At 29.6% G+C, this 21,352-nt stretch overlaps 2 protein-coding genes across 2 annotated transcripts; both read left to right on the top strand.

Annotated features, from left to right (window-relative positions):
• Window positions 1-17,567: 17,567 nt before the first annotated feature.
• LOC124929986 (cysteine proteinase inhibitor 1-like) lies at window positions 17,568-17,930 on the top strand. Its single transcript, XM_047470360.1, has one exon. It carries the CDS (start codon window positions 17,568-17,570, stop codon window positions 17,928-17,930), a length of 363 nt encoding a protein of 120 aa, XP_047326316.1.
• Window positions 17,931-20,338: 2,408 nt separating this feature from the next.
• Window positions 20,339-20,704, top strand: LOC124929985 (cysteine proteinase inhibitor 1-like). The gene has a single exon (XM_047470359.1). It carries the CDS (start codon window positions 20,339-20,341, stop codon window positions 20,702-20,704), a length of 366 nt encoding a protein of 121 aa, XP_047326315.1.
• Window positions 20,705-21,352: the final 648 nt, after the last annotated feature.

Below are 21,352 nucleotides of genomic sequence, written 5' to 3'. Positions count from 1 at the left end.
ATTAGATGATCCTCGCAAACTTCAACAGGTTCGTCTTCCATGATATTAGTCTCGTTATTTGGTGGTTCATTGATCGGTTCGTCTTCAATTTCATCATCTGATTCATCTTCCTCCACATTCTCGGTAACAACATTTACAAGTTGACGTCCAATTGATCTCTTTTCACCGTGAAAATACCAAAAACCATAATTTTGTCTTATTCCGTATACAATTAGATGGGATCTAACCACACTCTTATTCTCATATACTCGATTTGCACACCTTAAACAAGGACATGCAATCGATGATCTACCCGTAGACCTTTCAGCAAATTCTATGAATTTGTCAACCCTTCACTATATTTAGGATCGGTACGAAGTATAGTCATCCATGTTTTGTCTGGGATTTCCATCTAACCTAACATACAAATTAATCTTACTTAATCTACCAATCCAATAATCTAACATACAATTAATCTAATAATCCAAACATGCAATAATCTAACATACAAATTACTCTAACTTAATTTACCAATCCAATAATCTAACATACAATTAATTTAATAATCCAAACATGCAATTATCTAACATAAAAATTAATCTAACTTAATCTACCAATCCAATAATCTAACATACAATTAATCTAATAATCCAAACATGCAATAATCTAACATACAAATTAATTTAACTTAATATATACCAATCCAATAATCTAACATACAATTAATCTAATAATCCAAACATGCAATAATCTAACATACAAATAATCTACCTTAATCTACCTAAATCTAATAATCTAACATTCAAATAATTTACCTAAATCTAACATCAAATAATCTAACTTAGCATTCAATATTATCTAACCTAACATACAAATTATCCACTAACCTAACATCAATAATCTACTAACAATCTAACATTAATTGTAAATAAGAACTAACCTGGATTTTGAAGTGCAAACTACAATCCGCGGCAGCAAAGACAATGGCAAATTCAAACCCCTAATAGAATTGAAATGGATGCAACCTGATTCAACAGTTCAAACGCAAAAAGTGATAATGAAAACCTGATTCAACAGTTCAACATATATAAGAAGTAACATGATTGAATACCTGATTATACCGTTCAAACGGCAGTGAAGAACGAATTCAACAGTTCAAACGGGGAAATTCTGAATTTCTGCAAACCAAAAATTGGATTATGTATCAATACACATAATCAACTCAATGTGAAAAGCATGGCTACATTTAGGTAAAGACTGAGATTATCATCAGCCACAAATTCACAAAGACAAACACCTATAATCGATTTTGTATTGAAAACAGGGAGAGTGTCTATAAACGATTGATCAACTGTAAACATACTATATAAACTTTGGGTGATAAAATTAGAAAATCGCCTAAATCATAATTTAGTTAACCAACTAATTACTTGTTGATCATCTAAACAAATAGGTCATATTGTGAATCCCACAACAACAACTTCTATATAGAAAATCATTCTATCAAACAATAACTCAACTAAATTGTTAAATATAAGGTCATGTAATCCCACAAACCAAAGTCAACAATCAACAAAGATTACAAGATCATAAAGGTTTTGCTTAAAAGACTGCATACCTGAATCAAGTGACAAATCGATGATCACTATAATTCTATAATGTCTGATCCACAAGAATCGAGGATTTTAAGTGCTTTTGTTGTTGTTGACAGATCAGGAGATCAGGATCACCAGCAGTAATATATGGAATAAATGCCACCTGTTATCGAAGTTATATAGACATCATATTCAGTTTCATTGTTTACCCGTATTATAATACCCATAAGAATGGTAGTAAAACCATATCATCAACCACATATTTAGGAATTGAGACTTGTTTAGAGAATGGAAGCATAAAAATTTGGTATCTCATCATAAAGACTTCTAAATATTGGTAACCAAATGAATTTCTAATGTCCTTTGAGCGTCATTTGACTCTTTTATTAGTATAAAGATGAATTCGCTGTCATTCTATCTATTATAATTTGGTATCAGTACAGAATAGGCACTAGCATCAAAGGACAGGAAAATACTAACCTAACAGATTATCACACTAACCTAATCAATGAAAAATACTAACATAATCAATGAAAAATACTAACCTAACAAATTATCAGACTAACCTAATCAATTGCATGGGAACTAAAATATTTCAGAAATTCGAAATGAGGAAAAAAAGAAGAACTTACCTGATTGATCGGAAGGCAACGGCGGCCGACGGTGATCGGAATGTTGGCCAGTAGAAGAAGAGAAATAGACGGAACAGAGAAGAGGGAAGAAGAAGAAAAGAGGGAAGAAGAACTTACCTGATTGGGGCGGATGATCGGCGGAAGAAGAAGATCGGCGGAAGAAGAAGATGATAACCGGCGGCGACTTCAGACGGAAGAAAGGAAAAGAAACGGGCGCGGAAGAAAATGGAAGAAGAAAAGAAAAGAAAGAAAGGAAGAAGGCCCGCGGTTTATTAATGAGTATCTGTAACGGTTATATAGAAACCGTTACAGATACTAATAAAGAATTTGAAAAGACAGATACTCTATCTGTAACGGTTATAGAGAAAACCATTACATATAATCTATTAGTAACGGTTTTCATCAAAAACCGTTACAGATATCCCTAACTAAAAGCTTTAAACCGAAGCCTTATCTGTAACGGTTTTCTCTATAACCGTTACAGATACTAGTAGAGATGTTGAAAAGACGGTTTGCTTTCTGTAACAGTTTTCTTCATAACCGTTACAGATACTCTATCTGTAACAGTTTCCATCAAAATCCGTTACAGATATCCCTTACTAAAACCTTAAATGAAGCCTTATCTGTAACGGCTTTCTCTATAATCGTTACAGATACTTGCAGAGATGTTGAAAAGACGGCTTGCTTTCTGTAACGGTTTTCTTTGTAACCGTTACAGTTACTCTATCTGTAACGGTTTTATACCAAAATCGTTACAGATATATCTCTAGATCTATAACGGTTTATATAACCGTTACTGATGGACTGAAAATATAACGGCTTAATTTAACCGTTACTGATGAAAAACATTAGTAAGGGTGTTCGAACGCCGTTACTAGGAGTCGTTACAGAAGACCTATTTTCTACTAGTGGGAACCTACACTTATAATAAACTCTACATTGTTAATTAGAGTTTATTGGGTTTTCTTTTTTTGGTTTTGGGCTTGGGCCTGACCAAAGTTATTTAGGTTTATTACCTGAATGTTTACCCTATAAATATGTGATTATTAAGGGTTTACATTGTTGAGACAGAATTCTAGAGAGATAAAGTGTGAGGCAAAAACTATGTATTCCTTCTTCTTCATAGTAAATATGGTAGTGGCTGAAGTGGATGTAGCTTAATTTGAGTGAACCACTATAAATCTGTGTGTTCTTGTGTTCTTCTTTCTTGTATTTTTACATATTGTTTCAAGCTGGTTGGATTTGGGAGATATAAATTCTAACAATTGGTATCAGAGCAGCTAGGCTAGATCTGGGCATTGGAAACAATGGTAAGTGAGAACAGTATAGGACATGAGATTGGAAGATTTGATGGGACAGATTTTGCCTTCTAGAGAATGTAGATTGAAGATTATCTCTTTGGAAAGAAGCTTCATGTTCCTTTGAGTGAGAAACTAGAGAAGATGGATGAAGCTGAATGGAAACTCCTTGATAGACATGTTTTGGGAGTTGTCTGATTGACGCTAGCCAAGACAGATGCTCACAATGTAGAAAAAGAGAAGACCACCATGAGTCTGATGAAAGCTCTTTCTGATATGTATGAGAAACCATCTGCTAACAACAAGGTACACTTAATGAAAAGACTTTTTTACTTAAGAATGGTTGATGGTACTTCTGTCACTACTCATTTGAATGAATTCAATACAATTGTGAATCAATTGCTATCTGTTGAGATTGATTTTGGGGATGAAGTTAGTGCTCTGATTTTGATAGCATCTCTACCAAATAGTTGGGAACCTATGAGGGCAGCAATTAGTAATTCAGTTGGAAATGTTAAACTGAAATTTGTTGAAGTTACAGATTGTATTTTTACTGAAGAGGTTCGTAAAATTGATTCTAGTGATACATTCAAAGGTTCTGCTCTGAATGTGGAAAATAGGGGAAGAGGTAATGATAGAAATTTCAACCGAGGTAAGAGAAGATCTATGTCAAGGAGTAGGAGGAGTCAGTTCAAGTCTGGGCGGACATTTGAGTGCTAGAATTGTGGTAAACATGGTCATTTAAAGAGGAACTGCAAAGCACCGAAGAAAAATGGTGATGATAAAAATGATGCAGCCAACGTTGTTACAGAATCTGTCACTGATGCGTTACTTCTGTCTGTTGATAGCCCGATAGATTCATGGGTTTTGGACTCAGGAGCGTCCTTCCACACCACTGCCCACAAAGAATTAATGGAGAATTATGTGGCTGGTAACTGTGGGAAAGTTTATCTCGCAGATGGTGAATCACTAGATATTGTTGGTATGGGGGACATAAAATTGAAGATGGCAAATGGTTTTGTTTGGAAGATTAATAAGGTGAGACACATTCCAGGTTTAATGCGCAATTTGATATCTGTTACACAACTTGATGAAGAAGGTCACAATTTCAATTGTGGAAATGGTGCGTGGAAGGTGACTAAAGGAGCAATAGTTGTTGCTCGAGGTCACAAAACTGGAACGTTATACACGACTTCAACTTGTAGAGAATCAGTTGCTGCTGTAGTTGATGAGTCGAAGAATAATGAGCTGTGGCATTGCAGGTTGGGCCATATGAGCGAAAATGGGATGAAAATTCTTTTGAAGAATGAGCAGATTTCAGAACTGAAGTCTGTTGAACATCAGTTATGTGAAACCTGCATTCTTGGAAAATAGAAACAGGTGAGTTTCTTAAAAATTGGGAATGAGCTCAAGAAAGAAAGGCTAGAGTTGGTACACACTAATGTGTGGGGACCTGCACCTATTTCTTTTATTGGCGGATCACAATACTACGTAACATTTATAGATGATTTGATAAGAAAGGTATGGATATATTTTATGAAGTACAAGTCTGAAGTATTTGCTATTTTCAAGAAATGGAAGGCTTTGGTTGAAAATGAAACAAATCAGAAAGTTAAGTGTTTGAGATCCGACAACGGAGGTGAATATATCAATTCATATTTCAAAGAGTATTGTGTTGTGAATGGGATCAGTATGGTGAAGACTGTTCCCCAAACGCCTCAAGAGAATGGAGTAGCTGAACGAATAAATCGAACATTGAACGAGCGTGCTAGAAGCATGAGATTTCATGCAGGGCTGCCTAAAACCTTCTGGGCAGAAGCTATTAATACTACTGCCTATTTGATAAACAAGGGACCCTCTGTTCCTCTTGAATTCAGAATTCCTGAAGAAGCTTTGAGCAATAAAAAGGTAAACCTTTCTTATTTGAAAGTGTTTGGTTGTTTATCATATGTTCATATTAATGAATGTGATAGGAGCAAGCTTGATCCAAAGTCTAATAAATGTTTTTTATTGGTTATGGTGATATCGAGTTTGGTTATCGTTTCTGGGATAATCAAAATCGGAAGATCATTCGTAGCAGAAATGTTATCTTCAATGAACAGGTTCTCTACAAAGATTGTGTTGGGAAGACATCAGATGATGATTCCAAGTTGGAAGAGACTGGTACAATCGATTTAAGAGATTTTTCAGTTGAATATATACCGGTTGTCGAAGAAGAACAATATGTTGTTGAAGATGAAATCGTTGAGAACGTGGCCCCAAAGGTAAATCAGCAAACACCGGTTATACAGTTGTGAAGATCATCAAGGAATCGAAAACCAGTTGAGAGGTGGTCTCCATCTCTGAACTATATCTTGTTGACAGATAGAGGTGAACCTGAATGTTATAAGGAAACAATACAATCTGATGAATCGATTAAGTGGGAGTCTGTAATGAAGGATTTGGGTGCTGCAAAACAAATCCTTTGGATGAGAATTTTCAGGGATGAAGAAGTTCTCAAGCTTTCACAAGAAGAATATGTGAAGAAAGTTCTTAGTAGGTTCAACTTGTATGATGCAAAACCAGTTACTACCCTCTTAGCTAGTCACTTCAGACTATCTAAATATTAGTCGCCTTCAACAGAGGAGGAGAAAAATTACATGGCAATTGTTCCGTATTCCTCTACCATTAGTTGTATTATGTATGTGATGGTTTGCACAAGACCAGACATAGCACATGCAGTGGGAGTTGTTAGCAGATTCATGAGCAACTCGGGTAGATATCATTGGGAAGTAGTAAAGTGGATATTACGATACTTAAGAGGAAGTACGGGTCTCGCTTTGTGTTTTCGAAAGTCTAATATGGGTTTGGAAGGATATGTTGATGCTGACAATGGTGGTGATGTTAATAGTAGGAAGAGCACAACATGGTACATTTATACTCTAGGAGGTACTGCAATCAGTTGGGTTTCAAAATTACAGAAGATTGTTGCTCTTTCTAGTTGTGTGGCAGAGTATGTTGCTGTGACAGAAGCTGCTAAGGAAATGATGTGGTTACAACTCTTTTTGCGAGAATTGGGTCAAGACTACGAGGGAAGTGTGTTGCGATGCGACAGTCATAGTGCCATTCATTTGGCAAAGAATCCTGTTTATCATGGTAGGACGAAGCATATACAGGTTCGTTATCATTTCATCCGGTCAGCTTTAGAAGATGGAGTATTAGCTCTTGAGAAGATTCCCGTGAGAATCCAGCTGATATGTTGACGAAAGTTGTGACAAATGAGAAACTGAAGTTGTGTGCAACTTCAGTTGGTCTTCTTCGTTAAGACAACGAATGAAAAGCCACTACCGATCGAGAGATGATGAAGTTAGTCTCCAAGTGGGAGATTGTTGAGTTATGGAGCCTACACTTATAATAAATTCTACATTGTTAATTATTGGGTATTCTTTTTTTGGTTTTGGGCTTGGCCCTAACCAAAGTTATTTAGGTTTATTACCTGAATGTTTACCCTATAAATATGTGATTATTAAGGGTTTACATTGTTGAGACAGAATTCTAGAGAGATAAAGTGTGAGGCAAAAACTCTGTATTCCTTCTTCTTCTTCATAGTAAATCTGGTGGTGGCTGAAGTGGATGTAGCTCAATTTGAGTGAACCATTATAAATCTGTGTGTTCTTGTGTTCTTCTTTCTTGTGTTTTTACAGATTGTTTCAAGTTGGTTGGATTTGGGAGATACAAATCCTAACATCACGTATATATCCAAATTAACCACAAATATCAACCCGACAATCCGAACACTTTGAAAATTAAGCATCATTATATATATATATATATATATTAGTTAGAAAAGGTTGAACTTATATTGTTAAAATGTCCCACGTTTATCAAATTTTGTGTTGAATTTAAAAGATAAAATCTTATTAGACTAGTTGGTTAAAGTGTTGTACTTGTTTTGTTAGGTTGCAAGTTCAAAACATGTATATATCATTTTTTATTTTATTTTTAACCGTTTTTAGTTTTTTGGCGGGTCAACAAAAATTCGACCCAAAAATTCATTTACTCTCACATATATATCCAAATTAATCACAACTCTCAACCCAGCAATCCGGACACTTTGCAAATTAAGCATTATTATATATATATAGATATATAGATTAGTTAGTTAAAAAGTGAACTTATATTGTTAAAATATTCCACGTTCATTAAATTTGGTGTTAAATTTAAAAAATAAAATCTTATTAGCCTAGTTGGTTAAACCGTTGTACTTGTTTTGTTAGATTGAAAGTTCAAAACATGCCTATAGCATTTTTAATTTTATTTTTAACCGTTTTAAGTTTTTTTTGGCGGGTCAACTCACAATACGACCTAAATATTAATTTAATCTCACATATATATCCAAATTAACCACAACTCTCGACTCGGCAATCCAGACAATTTGAAATTTAAGCATCATTATATATATAGATTAGTTAGTTAAAAAGTTGAATTTATATTGTTAAAATGTCCCGCGTTCATCAAATATGGTGTTGAATTTAAAATATAAAATTTTATTAGCCTAGTTGTTTAAAGTGTTGTTCTTGTTTTGTTAAGTTGCAAGTTCGAAACATTCATATAACATTTTTAATTTTATTTTTAACCGTTTAAAGTTTTTTGGGCGAGTCAACCCATAATCCGACCTAAGTATTCATTTAATCTCACATATATATCTAAATTAACCACAGCTCTCAACCCGACAATCCGGACACTTTGAAAATTAAGCAACATTATATATATATTTATATATATTAGTTAGTTAAAAAGTTGAACTTATATTGTTAAAATGTCCCGAGTTTATAAAATTTGGTGTCGAATTTAAAAGATAAAATATTATTAACCTAGTTGGTTAAAACATTGTACTTGTTTTGTTAGGTTGCAAGTTCGAAACTAACATACAACATTTTTATTTTTATTTTTAACCATTTTAAGTTTTTGGGCGGTCAACCCACAATCCGACCCAAGTATTCATTTACTCTCACATATATATCCAAATTAACCACAGTTCTCGACCAGACAATCCAGACACTCTGAAAATCTAACATCATTATATATATAAATTTAACTCCCTAAAAACAATAGACATTATGCATTTATGCTGCCGAACTATAATGTCAGCATGATATGTAAAATTAATACAGAGAATAATTGAAGGAATGTGACAAATAAGATTATGGAGTTCAAAAATCTTATATTGTTATTAGAAGATTTTGCGCTTCAACATATAAGGATAGTGTGACGTCAAAAAAATAAAAAAATAAACGAATCAAAACACACGATTGAAATAAAAATCACACACCTAATTAACTTATACTTCTCTCGAATCTCGGAAATGGTGAGATGAATAACCAAACAGGAGGGGGCTCAATCGTATGTCTTCAACCACTAGTAGAAAAAGAGGTATCAGTAAGGGCGCAAACCGTTACTGAAAGCATCAAAAACCGTTACTGATAAGTATCTGTAACGGCAAATAAAACTGTTACCATTCGTTACAGACACACTCGTCACATAAACTTCTGACAATTTTTCGTTAACGGTCTACTATGTCTTTCGTGCCTATTTTTTAACGGTATTTAATATTAACTTTTGACAATTTTTGTAAAACAATTTATTTACATTTTATTATGAATCCAAACCTAAGTAATTCTGGTCCAAGCAGACGTCTTAGTTATAGACCATTATGTCATTAGTCATGGTTCGAAACATTCGAATTAAATAGAGAAAAAAATGGTACCAACCTGATAATAAACCAATCCCTAAACAATACCTGAAATTTTAAGGATATGAGGTTAGAATACAAATTAAACTTTGTTATAAACATACAAGATAATTAACAAGAGAGATAACAACGAGAGAATATATTATTGTTTATCAAAGGGATACCTTTACAATGTTCCTATGTGTCCTATTTATAGGACTAGATACATAGAAACCAAAAATTTACATAATGGTGGAATATAAAAATCAAGAGTCTTACACAATGACATCCATTAATTATATTGCATTTATAATACTCTCCCTTGAATGCCATTGGTATACTGCCTCATTAAAAACCTTATTAGGAAAACCCATTGGGATAAAACCATGATTAAGGGAAAAAGAGTGCAGTACGTAAAATCCCCATTTGGTTACATCACTTTAAACTTTTGAGTCTCCGCATGCCAATATTATACATTAGTTTTTCAAAGGTCGCAGTAGACAATGTTTTTGTAAATAGATCTGTTAGATTATCTGATGAATATCAATATCACATTTCTTCTAGAGATCATGAGTGAAAAAGAATTTTGTTGATATGTGTTTCGTTCTATCACCTTTAATATATATCCTCCCTTTAATTGTGCAATGCAAGCTGCATTATCCTCATATAAAATTATTGGATAATTCTTGTTTACAAATAATCCACATGACTCTTGAATATGATGAATGATTAATCTCAACCATACACATTCTCGATTTACCTCATGAATAGCGATGATCTTGGAATGGTTTGAAGATGTGGCGGTAATTGATTATTTCATAGATCTCTAAGATATAGTTGAACCACCATATGTGAATACGTAACCCGTTTGAGACCTACCATTATGAGGATTAGATAAATACCCTGCTTCTACGTACCAAATCAATTCGGATTCACATATATATGGATAATATAAATCCCATGTCCATAGTTCCTTGAAGGTACTGTAAAATATGTTTAACTCTATTCAAATGTCTCCTTGTTAGTGAAGAACTATATCTCGCTAATAAATTTACTGCAAATGATCAATCAGGTTTAGTATGAGTAGCCAGATACATTAGTGCTCCAATAGCACTAAGATATGATACTTCAGGACCAATTAGTTCTTCATCACACATACGAGGTCGAAATGGATATTTATTTACATCAAGCGATCTCACGATCATTGGATTACTCAGGGGATGCACTTTATCCATAAAAAATCTTTTTAGTACTATTGATGTATAAACAGATTGATGGACAAGAATTCCATTATCTAAATGCTCAACTTGCAAGTCAAGACATAACTTTGTTTTTCCTAGATCTTTCATCTTAAATTCTTTCTTAAGATAACTAACTATTTCAAATAGTTTATTAGTATTTCCAATAATATTCAAATCGTCCACATAAATTGTAATTATTACAAATTGTGATCCAGATCTCTTAATAAACACACATGTGACCATCTTGTTGATGCGTCAATTAATAACATAAAATATTTGAATGGTCCACATGGTGGATGAATAGGCCCACATATGTCACCTTGTATTCTTTCAAGAAATTTTAAGGGTTCAGTCCTAATTTTAGATGGTGATGATCTTATTATTAACTTCCCTTGTGAACAAGCAGCACAAGTAAATTCATTGGGTAGAAAAATCTTTTGGTTTTTCAGTGAATGTCCAAATGAATGATTAATTATTCTTCGTATCATAATAGCTCCAGGGTGTTCCAATCTATCATGCCATGTAATAAAATTATTTTGATCGACAAACTTCTGGTTTGTAACTACATGTACTTCGCCAACACTTATGTTTGTGAGATATAATCTAGAGGAAACTATGGATAATTTTTCTAAATAACATTTTTTTATCCGAGATGATACTTATGATAGATAAATATTCTCTATTGCTTTGATTTGAAGTCTCGATGTGATATCCATTTCTGCGGATATATTTAAAACTCAACAAATTTCTTCGAGATTTGGACGAATACAATGCATTATCAATACAAAAGTTTTTTCCTTTAAGTAATATAATATTTGCTCTTCCGGAGCCTTCAATAATTTTTTAACTACCCGATATTGTATTCACATGTCTCTTTATCACTAAAGAAATAAAAAGTTAATGCTTTTCAAAATGATATGTGTTGAGACACTGTCTACGAGACAACTGCATTTTTCATTCATCACGTGTTCGCTTTCTGGAACCTTCATTTTTTTCATTAAATAAAATATAATATTAATAATTAATAACGCACAAATAATAATAATAATACAAAAAGCATCATCGAACTATATATATATATATAAGACATTAATTAATATTGTTTTTATTTATATATATTTATTATTATTATTATTATTTTTATTTTTTTATTTTTATTTTTTTTAAATTTTATTAAATATTATAAAGAAAACACAAAATATCAAATGACTTAATTCTTATTTTCACGATCGACAAGAAAATTGGCTACGTCAACGCCGGAGAAGTCATCGAGTCCAAAAGCTATTTTTATCATTACCGGGAGCCGAAGTCAAGTTGGACTCGATGGTCCCTTTTCCTTTTAGTGATGCTTGATAAAGATTGATAAAATGCTTCGGCGTACGACAGATACGTGACCAATGACCTTTCATGCCGCAACGATAGCATTTGTTTTCCATATTTTTATTAATTTGATCCTTTTTATCATCGTTGCGAATATTGTGTCGACCACCACCACCACGTCCATGACCATTTCCGCGGGCACGGCCTGAAAAATGACCACGACTACGATGTCGTCCTCTATAATTATATGATGACACATTCACTTTAGGGAATGGGTTCAATCCAGTTGGATGGGCCTCATGATTTTTAATCAAAAGCTCATTATTTTGTTCGGCCAATAATAGACATGATATTAATTTTGAATATTTATCAAAACCTTTTGCACGATATTACTGCTGTAGGAGCACATTCGATGCATGAAATGTGGAGAATGTTTTCTCTAACATTTCTCTGTTAATAATAGTTTCATAACATAGTTTGAGTTGAGAAGTAATCTGAAATAAAGCAGAATTATATTCACTCACTGATTTAAAGTCTTGTATGCGCAAATGTAGCCATTCAAATTGAGCTTTTGGAAGAATGATGGTTTTTAAATGATCGTACCTTTCATTCAAATTGTTCCATAGGACCAATGGATCTTTTACAGTGAGATACTCAATTTTTAAACCTTCGTGAATATGACGACGAAGGAAAATCATTGCTTTGGCCTTATCTTGGTCGGACGCAGTGTTTTCATCTTTGATGGTATTTCCAAGACCATTAACGACAAGATGAATTTCAGCATCTAGAATCCATGAAAGGTAATTATTTCTAGTGATGTCAAGAGCCGTGAACTCTAATTTCGTAAGGTAACTACCCGATATTGTATTCACATGTCTCTTTCATCACTAAAGAAATAAAAAATTATTACTTTTCAAAATGGTATGTGTTGAGACACTGTCTACGAGACAACTGCATTTTTCATTCATCACGTGTTCGCTTTCTAAAACCTTCATTTTTTTCATTAAATAAAATATAATATTAATAATTAATAACGTACAAATAATAATAATAATAATAAAAAAGCATCATCAAACTATATATATATATATATATATATAAGACATTAATTAATATTGTTTTTATATATATATTTATTTATTACTATTATTATTTTTATTTTTTTTTAAATTTTATTAAATATTATAAAGAATACACAAAATATCAAATGACTTAATTCTTATTTTCACGCTCGACAAGAAAATCGGCTACGTCAACGCCGGAGAAGTCATCGAGTCCAAAAGCTATTTTTATCATCACCGGGAGCCGAAGTCGAGTTGGACTCGATGGTCCCTTTTCCTTTTAGTGATGCTTGATAAAGATTGATAAAATGCTTCGGCGTACGATAGATACATGACCAATGACCTTTCATGCCGCAACGATAGCATTTGTTTTCCACATTTTTATTAATTTGATCCTTTTTATCATTGTTGCGAATATTGTGTCGACCACCACCACGTCCATGACCATTTCCGTGGGCACGGCCTGAAAAATGACCACGGCCACGACCACGACTACGATGTCGTCCTCTATAATTATATGATGACACGTTCACTTTAGGGATGGGTTCAATCCAGTTGGATGGGCCTCATGATTTTTAATCAAAAGCTCATTATTTTGTTCGGCCAATAATAGACATGATATTAATTTTGAATATTTCTCAAAACCTTTTGCACGATATTGCTACTGCAGGAGCACATTCGATGCATGAAATGTGGAGAATGTTTTCTCTAACATTTCTCCGTTAATAATAGTTTCTCCACATAGTTTGAGTTGAGAAGTAATCTGAAATAAAGCAGAATTATATTCACTCACTGATTTAAAGTCTTATAGGCGCAAATGTAGCCATTCAAATTGAGCTTTTGGAAGAATGATAGTTTTTAAATGATCGTACCTTTCATTCAAATTGTTCCATAGGACCAATGGATCTTTTACAGTGAGATAATCAATTTTTAAACCTTCGTGAATATGACGACGAAGGAAAATCATTGCTTTGGCCTTATCTTGGTCGGACGCAGTGTTTTCATCTTTGATGGTATTTCCAAGACCATTAACGACAAGATGAATTTCAGCATCTAGAATCCATGAAAGGTAATTATTTCCGGTGATGTCAAGAGCCGTGAACTCTAATTTCGTAAGGTTCGACATGAAATTGTTAGATGAAATAGTTAAGATTGAAAGTATAAGAGAATATTGTTATCAATCTTGATCGATTTGGTTTTCAGAAATGAGGTGCGAAAATTTGGCTACCACAGACGAGGAGGGACACTTCGACCTTTGCTTCAAGATCGAGAGTTCTCGTGTTGATAACGTGTTATAAACATACAAGATAATTAACAAGAGAGATAACAACGAGATAATGTATTATTGTTTATAAAATGGATGGTCTTTACAATGTTCATATGTGTCTTATTTATAGGACTAGATACATAGAAAAAATGTATTTATAATAATGGAATATGAAAATTATGAGTCTTACCTAATGACATCCATTAATTATATTGCATTTATAATAGAAAGAATAATTTTAGAGAGATAATTAAGAGAAAGTTAATTTTATATATATATATATTTTTTGATGAGTTTGTGTATAAACTTCCATATTCATCTATTAAACATTATTATATATATTGTTATTGTATATATAAAAATAAATATGTTATGTAATATTATATATTTTAATATAAAAATTATTGATAATTTTTTTTATATTATTAGTGTGACAAAAATATAAATATCTATAATATTTAGAGTTTAGGGTTTAGGAATACTTAATAATTAAATTAAGAAAAATAAATATATATCTATAAATATATATATTAGAAAAGAAATTTATATATATATATATATATATATATATATATTAAAAAAATAATAATTAATATAAATAAATTAGGAAAAGAAATTACTTGATAATTTGTGAATGATAGTAAATTATGTAAATAAATAATAAAAAAATTCTTATTAATTATCCTTTAGTAGTAATGAATGAATTTATATATAATATAAGGTAAATTAACTATACAATTTAAATTGGAATTGGAATAGAATTTCAATGGAATTCAATATAATGTAATTTGATAGTTCTCAATTTTAATCTTTATAACTTTAAATTAACACATTTTCACACATTAAATACGTTTAACATGTTTTTAACACGTTTTTCACACATTTTGGCACGTTTAACACATTTTTGACACATTTAACACGTTTTTCATGTCCTTGACACGTTTAACACGTTTTTGATACGTTTAACATGTTTTTGACACGTTTAACATGATTTTCACGTTTTTAACACGTTTAACAAGTTTTTCATATTTTGGCACATTTTGCACGTTTTGGCATATTTAACAAGTTTTTCACATATTTGACACGTTTAACACGTTTTTGACACGTTTAGCATGTTTTCACGTTTTTGACACATTTAACACGTTTTTAACACATTAAACACGTTTATCATGTTTTTGGCATGTTTAACACGTTTGTCGCATTTTGGCATGTTTAACAACTTTTTCACATATTTGACACGTTTAACACGTTTTTAACACGTTTAAAACATTTTTAATACATTAAACACGTTTAACACGTTGTTGACACGATTAAACACGTTTCATACGTTGTTGACATGTTTGACACATTTTAACACATTTAACACGTTTTTGACACGTTTAACACGTTTTTAACACGTTTAACACATTTTCACATTTTGGCACATTTGACAAGTTTTTCACTTATTTGACACGTTTAACACATTTTTGATACGTTTAACACGTTTTTGACACATTTAACACGTTTTTAACACATTAAACACGTTTATCATGTTTTTGGCACGTTAAACATATTTAACACGTTTTTTGCGCGTTTAACACGTTTTGGTACGTTTAACACATTTTGGTACGTTTAACACATATGATAAATTTTGGCACATTTACCAAATTTTGACATGTTTAATACGTTTTTGCCCATTTAACACACTTATGACATGTTTAAAACATGTAAATATGCCAAAAATGTGTTAAACATGCCAAAAATGTGAAAATGTGTTAAACAAGCCAAAATATATGAAAAACGTGTGAAAATATGTGAAAAACATGTTAAATGTGTTAAACATGTCAAATCGTGTTAAACGTGCCAAAAAAGTGGAAAACGTGTTAAACTTATCAAAACGTGTAGAAAACATGTTAAACGTATTAAAATTGTCAAAAACGTGTTAAATGTGTCAAAAACATAAAAAAAACGTATGAAGAACGTGTTAAACGTAAAAAACGTGTTAAACGTAAAAAACGTGAAAAACGTGAAAAACGTATTAAATGTGTTAAACATGTCAAAAATGTATAAAACGTGTTAAACATACCAAAAACGTGTTTAACGTACCAAAAATGTGAAAAACATGTTAAAACGTGTGAAAAACTTGTTAAACATGTTAAACAAGTCAAAAATGTGTCAAAACGTGAAAATGTGTTAAACTTGTCAAAACGTGTATAAAACATGTTAAACGTATTTAAAATATTAAAAACGTGTTAAACATACTAAAAACGTGTTAAACATATTAACAACGTGAAAACATGTTAAACGTGTGAAAATGTGTTTTAGTGTGAAAACGTGTTAAAATGTCAAAAACGTATTTAAACGTGTTAAACTTGTCAAAATTGTGTTAAATGTGTTAAACATTTAAAAAATATATTAAACGTGCCAAAAACATAAAAACATATTTAAGAAGTTAATATTTTGAACCGATATTTTATTTTACAAACATAAGAATTGGAATTGATTACAATTCTATCATTTTCTCAAACATAAGAATTGAAATTGAATTACAATTTTATAATTTTTCCAAATATAGAAATTGAATTGTAATTTAATAATAATTCTCATTGAATTTATCAATATCAATTCCAATTCCCTCTAATCAAACACACTCATACAAAATTTCATAGATATATAAATATATATATATATAATATATATATTATCTATATATAAAAATAAATTTAATAATTATATAAATATAAAAATTAATGATAATATATATATATGCAATTTAATAATTATATATATATATATATATATATATATATATAATAAGATTAAAAATAATATATATAAAAGATTTAAACTATGTTTAACTAAAAAGTTAACCGAAAAAGTTAACCGAAGGGCATGCTTAACATTTTTAAAATTTGACAGCACATGTATTTTACACTATATTAAATATAGATATATATATATATTAAATATATATATATAAAAGTTCATTACTTATTAAAGGATTATTGATAAGAATATTTTATCATTTACCTTATATTATATTATATTATATTATATATATATATATATATATATATATATATATATATATATATATATATATATATTAAAGGATAACTAATAAGAATATTTTTATCATTTATTCACTTAATTCACTTATTAAAAGACTATTGATAAGAATATTTTTATCATTTACCTTATATTATATTATATTATATATATATATATATATATATAATAAGAATATTTTTATCATTTATCTTTAATTTGATCATATATATAATATATTAAAGGATAACTAATAAGAATATTTTTATCATTTATTCACATAATTCACTTTTATTAATATTTAAATAATAATTCATTTTTCTTACTATAATAATTAAATTGCTCAAATCTTTAAACCAAATAAGGGTAATATACTTATATAAATAGGAAGGTGATCCAACCACAAACAAAGCATCTATAACAAAACCTAGAGAAACATGGCTTCTCAAATTCATCATCATTCTAAACAATTCATTCTCATTGTATTATTGTCCTCTCTATTTTATTTCACGGTTAACTCGACTAGCCGTGGTGGATGGTCACCAATCAGTAACCCTAATAAACCGATATTTGGGGTGATTGGAAAGTTCGCGGTATCAGAGCACAACACTGAAGCCAAGACAAATCTTAAGTTCGTTAAAGTGGTGAAAGGAGACATTGAAGTGGCTGTCGGTGGTACCGAATATCGCCTTGTGATCGCAGCGAAGAATGGAGGCGCCATTGGGAATTATAAGGCCCTTGTTTTAGAGACAACGGGGACTACTAAATTTCGTAAACTAAGTTACTTTACCAAATTGTAGTAGTTAGTTAATTTAGGACAATTGAATTCAATAACAAAAATAAAATATTTTTAAGAAGACAGACTATTTTTCTTATTTATTAATATTTATACAAAGAATTAATTAAATTATTACTTAATAGTAATATCTAGCTAACTATATTCATAATTCCAAACAATATTTCATGATATATATTATAAATTGCATTAAAAGAGATTAACCATACAAAATAAGATACAATAAGAAGAACCATTAACTAATTAAACATGTAAATATAAAAACATTAATCACATTTTAATTTAGAGTATTTTTTTTTAAGTAAAAATCAAATCAAATATATTTGACCTATTAAATAAATGTATTTTGACTATTAATTACCCTATCGAAGGAAAAAGTTTTTTCACTTATACAAACCTACCTACACTATTTATAACTAAATAAACTAGTAATATAAATTTAATCCCACTAAAACATATTAATATTAATCCAAAAGTTACTAATAAAGGCCCACCCATTGCTAGGGTAGCCAATAATGGACGTTGAAAAATTAATTGTGACTTGCTAACTAAATATAATATTAAAAGTTATAAGTCTCTTATATCTATTAATTAATTTACTCGCTTGTCTCTATTTAATGATTTTTATCTTCTATTTATTTATATATTTTTGAAAGTTATTACAAAAAAAATAAATCAAATAAAAAATATATATTATATTTGATAAATATTTATAAAAGAATAAATAAATAAATAAAAAATTATTAATTTTTTAATCAAATTAATTATTTCTCTCATCTATTAACTTTTAAATATAAATATTTTTTACATTAATAATTTATTTATTTATTTTTGAATTAAATAGTAGTAGGAGTTGTGAATAAATAAAATTAATAAAATATAAAAATGTAAATTGTAAAAAATATATATTATATTTAATAAATATATATATATATATTAAATTATAATTATATCTCCTCTAATTATTTCGATCTATTATAATCTCAAATCTAAAAAATAATTTTTTATTAATTGTTTAAATTAGAACTAAAATATTTCTAATTAGATAAGGCCATCTCTGGTATAGCATAATATTAACTCTTTTCTCTTAGTAATTTTTATCTATAATGAATATTAGTAATTGATAATTTGAGTTCTAATTATTTTAAATATTAATAATACGTGATTTGAGTTAATTATATTAGTAACTATGAATTTGTTTAAATATAAAAACGTGAAAATGTGTTAAACTTGTCAAAACGTGTGAAAAACATGTTAAACGTATTTAAAATATTAAAAACGTGTTAAACACACTAAAAACGTGAAAACATGTTAAACGTGTGAAAATATGTTTTTAGTGTGAAAACGTGTTAAACATGTCAAAATGTGTTTAAACATGTTAAACGTGTAAAAAAACGTGTTAAACGTGTTAAACATGTCAAAAATGTGTTAAATGTGTTAAACATGTCAAAAACATATTAAACGTGGAAAAAACGTGAAAACATATTTAAGAAGTTAATATTTTGAACCGATATTTTATTTTCCAAACATAAGAATTTGAATTGAATTACAATTTTATCATTTTCCAAAACATAGGAATTAGAATTGAATTACAATTCAATAATTTTTCTAAACATGGGAATCGAATTGTAATTCAATAACATATCTCATTGAATTTATGAATATCAATTCCAATTATAATTCCCCTAATCAAACACACCCATACGGAATTTCATATATATATATATATATATAATATATATATATTATCTATGTATAAAAAGAGATTTAATAATTATATAATTATAAAAATTAATGATAATATATATATAAGCGATTTAATAATTATATATATAATAAAATTAAAGATAATATATATAAAAGTATTAAACTATGTTTAACCAAAAAGTTGAAGGAAATGACATGGGTGACATTTCTAAAATTTGAAGGGCGATTTGTTTTAAAAATTAATTTAAAAATTAAAAATGAACGATCGGATCGCATATATAGATATATATATATATAAGTTCATTACTTATTAAAGGATTATTGATAAGAATATTTGTATCATTTACCTTATATTATATATATATATATATATATATATATATATATATATATATATATATATAATAAGAATATTTTTATCATTTATCTTTAATTTGGTAATATATAATATAGTAAAAAATATCCTTTATTCACTTAATTCACTTATTAAAGGATTATTAATAAGAATATTTTTATCATTTATTCACATAATTCACTTTTATTAATATTTAAATAATAATTCATTTTTCTTACCTATAATAATTAATGCTCACTATCTTTTTCGAAATTGCTCAAATCTTTAAACCAAACAAGGGTAATATACTTATATAAATAGGAAGGTGATCCAACCACAAACAAAGCATCTATAACAAAACCTAGCCAAAGATGGCTTCCCAAATACATCATCATTCTAAACAATTCATTCTCATTGTATTATTGTCCTCTCTATTTTATTTCACGGTTGACTCGACTAGCCGTGGTGGATGGTCGCCAATCAGTAACCCCAATAAACCGATATTTGTGGTTATTGGAAAGTTCGCGGTATCAGAGCACAACACTGAAGCCAAGACAAATCTTAAGTTCGTTAACGTGGTGAAAGGAGACATTGAAGTGGCTGTCGGTGCCGGTACCGAATATCGCCTTGTGATCGCAGCGAAGAATGGAGGCGTCATTGGGAATTATAAGATCCTTGTTTTAGAGACAGCAGGGACTACTAAATATCGTAAACTAAGTTACTTTACCAAATTGTAGTAGTTAGTTAGTTTAGGACAATTGAATTCAATAATAAAAATAAAACATTTTTATGAAGACAGTCTATTTTATTAATATTTATACAAAGAATTAATTAAATTACTACTTAATAGTAATATCTAGCTAACTATATTCATAATTCCAAACAATATTTCATGATATATATTATAAATTGCATCAAAAGAGATTTAATCATACAAAATAAGATACAATAAGAAGAACCATTAACTAATTAAACATGTAAATATAAAAACATTAATCACATTTTAATTTAGAGTATTTTATTTTTAAGTAAGAATCAAATCAAATATATTTGACCTATTAAATAAATTTATTTTGACTATTAATTACCCTATCGAAGGCAAAAGTTTTTTCACTTATACAAACCTACCTACACTATTTATAACTAAATAAACTAGTTATATAAATTTAATCCCACTAAAACATATTAATATTAATCCTAAAGTTACTAATAAAGGCCCACACATTGTTATGGTAGTCAATAATGGATGTTGAAAAAGTAATTATGACTTGCTAACTAAATATAATATTAAAAGTTATATGTCTCTCCTATATCTATTAATTAATTTACTCGCTTGTCTCTTTAATGATTTTTATCTTCTATTTATTTATATATTTTTGAAAGTT

The sequence above is a fragment of the Impatiens glandulifera genome, chromosome 3, assembly GCF_907164915.1.
Source record: "Impatiens glandulifera chromosome 3, dImpGla2.1, whole genome shotgun sequence".
Lineage (NCBI taxonomy): Eukaryota > Viridiplantae > Streptophyta > Magnoliopsida > Ericales > Balsaminaceae > Impatiens > Impatiens glandulifera.
The sequence above is the reverse complement of the archived record's forward strand: the minus strand, read 5'-3'. Positions and strand labels throughout refer to the sequence as shown.